Source organism: Primulina tabacum, chromosome 10 (assembly GCF_025594145.1).
Source record: "Primulina tabacum isolate GXHZ01 chromosome 10, ASM2559414v2, whole genome shotgun sequence".
Classification (NCBI taxonomy): Eukaryota; Viridiplantae; Streptophyta; class Magnoliopsida; order Lamiales; family Gesneriaceae; genus Primulina; species Primulina tabacum.
Window position 1 is genome coordinate 2,231,589 of NC_134559.1, and position 7,259 is coordinate 2,238,847.

The 7,259-nt window shown below is 32.6% G+C and overlaps 1 protein-coding gene across 1 annotated transcript; it reads right to left on the reverse strand.

The window, feature by feature from the left end:
- Positions 1 to 1,526: 1,526 nt before the first annotated feature.
- Positions 1,527 to 1,850, reverse strand: LOC142505997 (cyclin-dependent protein kinase inhibitor SMR6-like). The gene has a single exon (XM_075619138.1). The coding sequence runs from the start codon at positions 1,848 to 1,850 to the stop codon at positions 1,527 to 1,529; it is 324 nt and encodes a 107-aa protein (XP_075475253.1).
- Positions 1,851 to 7,259: the final 5,409 nt, after the last annotated feature.

A 7,259-nucleotide genomic window follows, 5' to 3' on the forward strand; every position in this document is an offset into this window, starting at 1 on the left:
TTAATATATTGAGAAGCAACTTTTTCACTAATCCCAACCAATTAAATTCCCTTTCAAGTGAATAGAAAAATGTTCATAGGATCACATGCCTCGCATTAAAATTATATTCATTTTATCTTGTGTATATCGAAATGTAGCGATTACATATTCATGCATCATCAAGCCTTTTAACATGGGGTTTTTTTTTTTAAAAAAAAAATCTTGAATATTTTCAAAATTTAATTGACAAATCAATTAAATATATCAAATTTAGCACTATTGAGGTCCAAAATATTGATTATGCTTGCAGAAGTCCAAGCCCATTAGATTATCTTAAAAATCTATATATAGAGAAGTTTTCGGACGATTTAGTGTATGCTCTCATTTTTATAACATTTCTCTTGTTCTCTGAGTTTTCTTTGAACTGCTTTACTGACTTGAGAGTCGGAGTGTCTACGTCGGGAACCCTTCCGACGCCCACTTGACGAGTGTTCGTGATGCAGATGACGCCCAGCAAATTAACTGTGTATTGTCTACGTGGATCTTTTTACCAGTTAGGTGAGCTCATTTACGTGTCAAGTGGACTAGTGTACTAATCAGTCGGATCTCGCGTAGGCAGTCTACGTGACTCATTTATTTTAGCTGTATCATATATATATATATATATATGTATATTCTCCTAGTGCTTAGCATATTCATTCTGCATGTTATTTTTGTCTGATTGCAAGCACAAAAATAAATCTGCATATTTTTTAAAAAAAATATTGGAATTTGTCAGGTAGAATAGTTCCAATAGACTTTTATCACCAAGAATCATGTCATGTGGTGGGGGGCAGTGTCTTTGAAGTCATAAGAACCCTACATTGGATTCTATTTTAATAGAGCTCAATTATGCAAGTGCTTGTCCTTTTCATTACCACAATTACGAGGAACTTGACTGCATTCATCATATATTCGTGGGGGCCCCCACTCCAAAATAAAAGACACTGTTGGTACTTGGTGGCCAAGAAATCAAAATATTATAGTTCAATTTTTTTTAATGAATACTATCAATTAAAATTTGCCAATTTGAAGAGGATTGAACTTCTTAAACTTGGAACAAAATTTATGAATCTTTTGTTAAGCCTTTGGAGAGGAATTGCGTGGAACTCGCGCTTGATTTTCGCATATTTTTTAAAATTTTGACAATTTAAGCATATGGAAACATGAAATTTGTGGTTTTCACGAATTTAAATAGTTCAAATCATTCGATATGATTTTTAAAAATTTGTATTTAATGACAACAAATCAAGTGGATTGGAGCTAATTTGAAGGACAAATCAGACTGATAAGTAAGTAACTAGGTTCCATTGTATGCGTACATCGAAATATCTTATCAAAGCTGAAAAACTGCAACTAATCGACTCAGACAACATTTGCCAAACAGTAAGAAGAAATCATCATCATCCAAGGAGAAAAACCTAGTAATATTACAACTTCAATTTGGATTCTTTGGCTTTGAGATGAGACTAATGATCTTTAGCAAGCAAACCATACTAATCCTCAACTCAATTGGCTCTCTCAGCGTGGCAGATGAATACCGATTCCAAGTCGGGAGGATTGAAGAATTCTCTATTTCCGTTCAAGTGGCACCGTGAAGTGGGGCGGCGCTTCCTGGGTGCCGGAGGGCAGGGAAGTCTCTGCGGTATCTTCGACTCACGAGCCGTCGGGGTTGTGGAACACGCGCCTTCTTCTTCCTCTGCTTCATGTCCATCGCTGCGCTTGGTCGATATCGATTTCAGCGGTGCCCAGATCGAGATTCCTGCGAGAACCCATTTCTGGCTGTCGGATTCTTTACCCGAATCAACTTGATGGCTCTTCGAAAAACCCATGTTAAAATCCTGTGGGAAAAAAAAAATCACGAAAAGGACAACTTTTTCGGGGAGGGAATAAGTTCAAGAACAAATTCTTTGGTGCAATTTACTCCTTATTGTTTCAGCAGATAAGCATAGGAAAAAAAAAAGAGGGAAATTGGGTGATGTGATGTGTGTCCTAAAAGGTTTCAAGTAATCAAGAAAACTTGAAGAATAATCAAAAAGGGAGAAGGGAATTTGAAGACACTTTGAACGGGTGAAAAGAAGAGTGAAGGCGGCAAAATATGAGGCAAGAAAGATTCTTTATATGAACGAACACCAAGCCTGAAAAATTAATAAATCGAGGGAGGAAAAAAAATTGATTTTTTTTATTAGCTGCCCGTAAATTGTTTTTGGCGGTATTTTCGGGTTTGCGGAGGCAACGGCTATTTTTCCCGCCCAAGTGTTTGGGCTCCCATTTTCACCAACTTGCTGAGGGCCACACCAGGGTGTCGTGGGCTGGGTCAATTTGTGCTCTTTGGTCCATTAGATAAAAGAACACTAAATGACCCATTGGTTTTCTTCTCTCTTTTTAATTTGAGATGTTTTTACGGATCGATCTATGTTAATTTTGAATTCAGATGTTCACGTGAAAATATTATATAAAAATACATAATAAATAATAATACTCTCGGTGTTATTATATAGAATGAACCGTTTTTATGTCAAGTATCTAAAATCGATAAATTGGAACGATTGTCTTTTTTTTTTTTTTTTAATGTGATATGGTTTTCGGATATAATATAATAATAGTGAATATTTTTTTAGTGAACATCCAAAGCTAATATCAGAATCCATATTACAGAGAATCTTAGGTTATATCAGTACGTGTTTGAGTTATATTTCGAATTTTTGACCTTAGATTTGTGATGTCATTGGCAACGAGTGAGTTTATATCATAGATGTTCATGTCATATAATCCCGACGTTTCAATTAATGTATCAACTCGTTTGTGGTGCAATGACATAAACTTATATTATAGATAATTCTAATTGTCTCCACTACAGGTGAGAATCATCCATGTATATCACTGAGTCTATATAAAAGAGAAGATCGACGAAAATCCAACATAATTTTATTTTACCTTCTTACATATATTATTTGAACTCGTACCCAAAAGCTTCTCCAATCCCAATTTAGAGCACACGAAGAGTTTCGTTAAAGAACTTTGTCGAGGCTCGAAGCTTTCTAAATTTTTAATATATGTATCTAAATATCGTTTGGTACGTGAGATGATATAACTAGATCGAAAGATAATATAAACGATAAAAAAATTAATTAACTATAAATAACACAGGCAATATAATTATTTAAATGATATATTTTGTGTATTATATGTCTGTAATTAGAGGAGTATTTCAACAGTGCGTGCTTGTAACATTTATTATAGAAGGGACGTTATATGATTTTTTTAGTTTGCATCAGGTATCGATCTATACCTACAGAATTATATTTTTATTCTGTATTCTTTGATGTGATTGGTTATGATTAAAATATTTTTATTTTTATATGTATCATATATTATATAAATAAATGTTATTTAATTTTAAAAAAGTTAAAATGAAAAGCATAAAAGTTGTGATGACAAAGAGGGAAGGCAGTAACCTGATTAATGTGGCTGGCGGGGTCCATGTGCGCCTGCCACTGCCGAACCTCACCCAATCAAAATCTCAATATATTGAATAATAATAAACATGACAGTGCTCCAAGTCAGCATGTGGGCTGTTAACTGGACTACATTCATTTAATTACATGGCATTTGGGCCCTACACCGCCCACTTCAACATTTTTATTTATTTTTTGGATCCAAACCAAAGAAATTATGTAGATTACATTTACTATTACGTGAAAAAAAATTATATAGGACCGAGTGCTTACCGTTTTACCAAAAACTATAGCTTGTGGTAATGGTGTAATTCAAATATTTTAAATCATACAGCAGCTCAAGCACCACGATTCGATCGCTCTACCAAGCAGGGACAATTATTGCACCCAACAATCTCCCTCCCAATAATTGCACTCCTCGCAATCAAGGAGAATCGAACCCGTGACCTTGGTCTGTTACCAATTGTAGGACCGAGCGCTTATCGCTTTACCAAAAGCTATAGCTTGTGGTAATGGTACAACTCAAATCTTTTAAATCATACAGCAGCTCAAGCACCACGATTCGATCGTTCTACCAAACATGGACAATTATTGCACTCAACAGATTAAAATTGTGTTGAGATTTCAATTTAATTTGGTAAAATATGTATATTCTTCTATGACAAGAATACTTTGGAAGCATCTATTTTTTATTTTTTTTTTGCGAGAAACTAAGAAAATAACTCCCGAATTTGAAAATATTATGTTTTGTATTTATGGTTCCGAACACGGTTTGAGATATTTAGACATGAAGAAAAAATTCCAAGTTTTTTAAAAGAACAAGACAATAGATATACTCTAAGGTAATATTTGTAAATATTTAAAAAATAATAATTTTATAAACAAATTTAAAATGAAAGTTGGTAATAATTTATTAAGTAAATATCCTAATCTCGAACCCTGAATTGTATAGCGTCACGATTACTGCCTTGACTCTCGTAGCAAGTTGTCCAGCCATAACTTTAGCATCAATATCGATTTCGAGAACGACATAGGAATTTATTTGGCGCACCAACCTCTCCAATTAATTAACCAATTATACTTTGTGTGCATAAAATTTCCACAGAATTAATGTTTTTTTTTTTTTAAAATATAAAAAAGCGATAAAAGATAAATGGAAATGACATCGAAATTAGGATCCGATCAGCCGCCCCAAGTGCGATCCTCTCCTAAAAAATTGACACTTTAAGCTCGGGTCGTTTTCCGAAACGGTTCCACGAAAACAACCCGAATGGGGTGGCAGCCATCCCATTTCTTTCATATTAATCACGCAAATCAAATAAAATAAAATCTTGTAGCTTTTATACTTTATTCATTGTTGATTGTTTTATGATTTAAAATATTTTTTTCATCGATCTGCTCTTTCATAGCTAGTACGAGTATGTATAGGAAGAACATGGTTTTGCTCATATAGAAAGACTTGACTCATTTCTTGGGAAGGCCAAAATTTTTAACCGATGAAATAAAATTCATGATATAAACTAAAGTATACGAAATTCAATGCTATTCTTGTCAATTTAGGTTGCTTACATCCCGAACAGGACCGTCTAATTTATTAGAGGTAGGATTATCAAATAATACGCCGAGAACAGTATTACTGCAATCGAAACATGATTTTTTTTAATTGATATATGATTTAAAAGATTTTGAATTGTATTAACTATAAATTTTGGTAAAACTCGTGTTAATTGTTGTAGAATATATTAACAAAGAATTTTTTCAGCTTTAAGTGAATGAGTAAAAAAATGGTTCGATTTGTTGAAGGAATTTGTTAGAGAGAAGAAAAAATGTAATAAATCAAAGAAAATCATAATAATTTGAAAATCTATTCTATTCTATTAAGGTTGAGGGCATGATAATAACTAATTAGGAAGAACACCAATTTTTTTTTCCAACTTTACCCTTATATATGATACTAATATTACACTTTTGTTTTTTGTTTTTGTTTTTAAAATTTCAATACACACTTTTATTTTTATTTTTTATTTAAAAAATTTAAATATCAATTTAGTCTCTCCAAAATTTGTCAAATTACACTTTAATCCATCGATATTGATAAAAAAAACTGTACACACACGCATCGCAGTGTGCAGAATAACTAGTATTTATTTACGATCGAGTCACCTTTTTGAGTGATTAAATAAAGCACTAAAAAAAATCCAAAAAGTTAATTTAAAAAAAGCCAAAAAAATATTGGGCTTATCCACACAAGGGGGCCGCACATTTGGTTTGCCGGTCGATTGGATGGCTCATAATTTTGATTTAAGCTGTGTTTTTGGGTCCACAATCCTACGATGAAGAATTAAGTATTAGTCGCAATAATTTTTAAATAAATATAGTGACGTATAAATAAAATATATAAAATATCTCCCAATTCTATAATAGACGGTTGGAATGTAGAATTAGGATTCTTTCTATGTTTAAAGTCAATTTGAGCTTAGTTTGAGTAATAATATAAATTAAACTTTTTATAAATAAAAATTAACTAAATCTTGGGCTGCTACCTTTTTTTACACTATACCATTGCGAGTAGGTCTTTTGGGAGACGATCTCATGAATCTTTATCTGTGAGACGGGTCAAGTCTACCGATATTCAGAATAAAAAGTAATACTCTTAGCATAAAAAGTAATCGATGACCCAAATAAGATATCCGTCTCACAAAATACGACCTGTGAGACCTCATCACAGAAATTTTTGCCTACTATTGCATGGATCACACTCCAGTATTGAAATATTTAAAAAAGCGACATTTTCCTAGTATGCGCAGTTGATATCTAAATAACAACAACAATAAGAATAATAATTAAGGGAGAGAAAGTTGAAGTTTGGTGTAAATTACTCATACAAGTTTTTTTTATCCTTAAAAAATCGATCATAATTCATACGTCACGAGTAATTTTTTTTTAAAAAAATTTATAAACTTCTATGGAAATAACACTTTCGATCCTATAATTTGAATGTCAGACCAGTCGATCGGTCAAATTTTCACTGATAATTTTGGATAATCGAATTAATTTTTAGTAACATTAAACTCTATACCTTAAAATTAAAAGAAGTTACAACTCGTTAATTATGAATGTTAAATATTGCATTAAGATTTTTTTCCGGAAAAATACTTTTACTTGACCCGTCCTGGATGAAGGAAAGTCCATTCACACCACCTACCAGTTTGCAGACAGGATAACTCAACTACATAATTCACAAGCTAAAATATATAACAAGTTGGCTGCTCACAGTGTCACTCCAGGACAACGTCAGTCTCTAGCCAACTCAAAAATGATGCAATAGCATGTGTGAAGTGGCATTTTGTCAGCTTTTGCCTACTTTTTAGCCTAATGCTTCAATCACATACATTATTATTTTCATCCATCTGCCATATAAATTCACAAGTTTACAACCAAGCCACTCATAACTTTAATCAAGAATATATTATTATGATATAGACATATGTAACTGTAATTACCTCAAGAATTAAATTGCTGAAGTTGAATAATCCCACCTTGAGCTGATCCCAGGCTCTGTTTGCAATGGCTGCTGGAGTTCAAATTCATGAACCTGTATTGATACAGTAAGTGATCCTTTTCACATTTGATCTTCATTTCATAAACTTTAAACTGAGATTTATGTTGACTTTTAAGCAGCCTTTTCTTCTGCTAAATTTGAAGTAAGATTATGATCTTCTTGAGTAACTTTTTCCCACCTGAATAGTAACGATGCTTTGATCTGAAGTTGATATGATGATT

What these genes read in the sequence shown, in the direction of transcription:
- LOC142505997 (XM_075619138.1), bottom strand. Translation starts at nt 1,850, where the DNA reads ATGGGTTTTTCGAAGAGCCATCAAGTTGATTCGGGTAAAGAATCCGAC.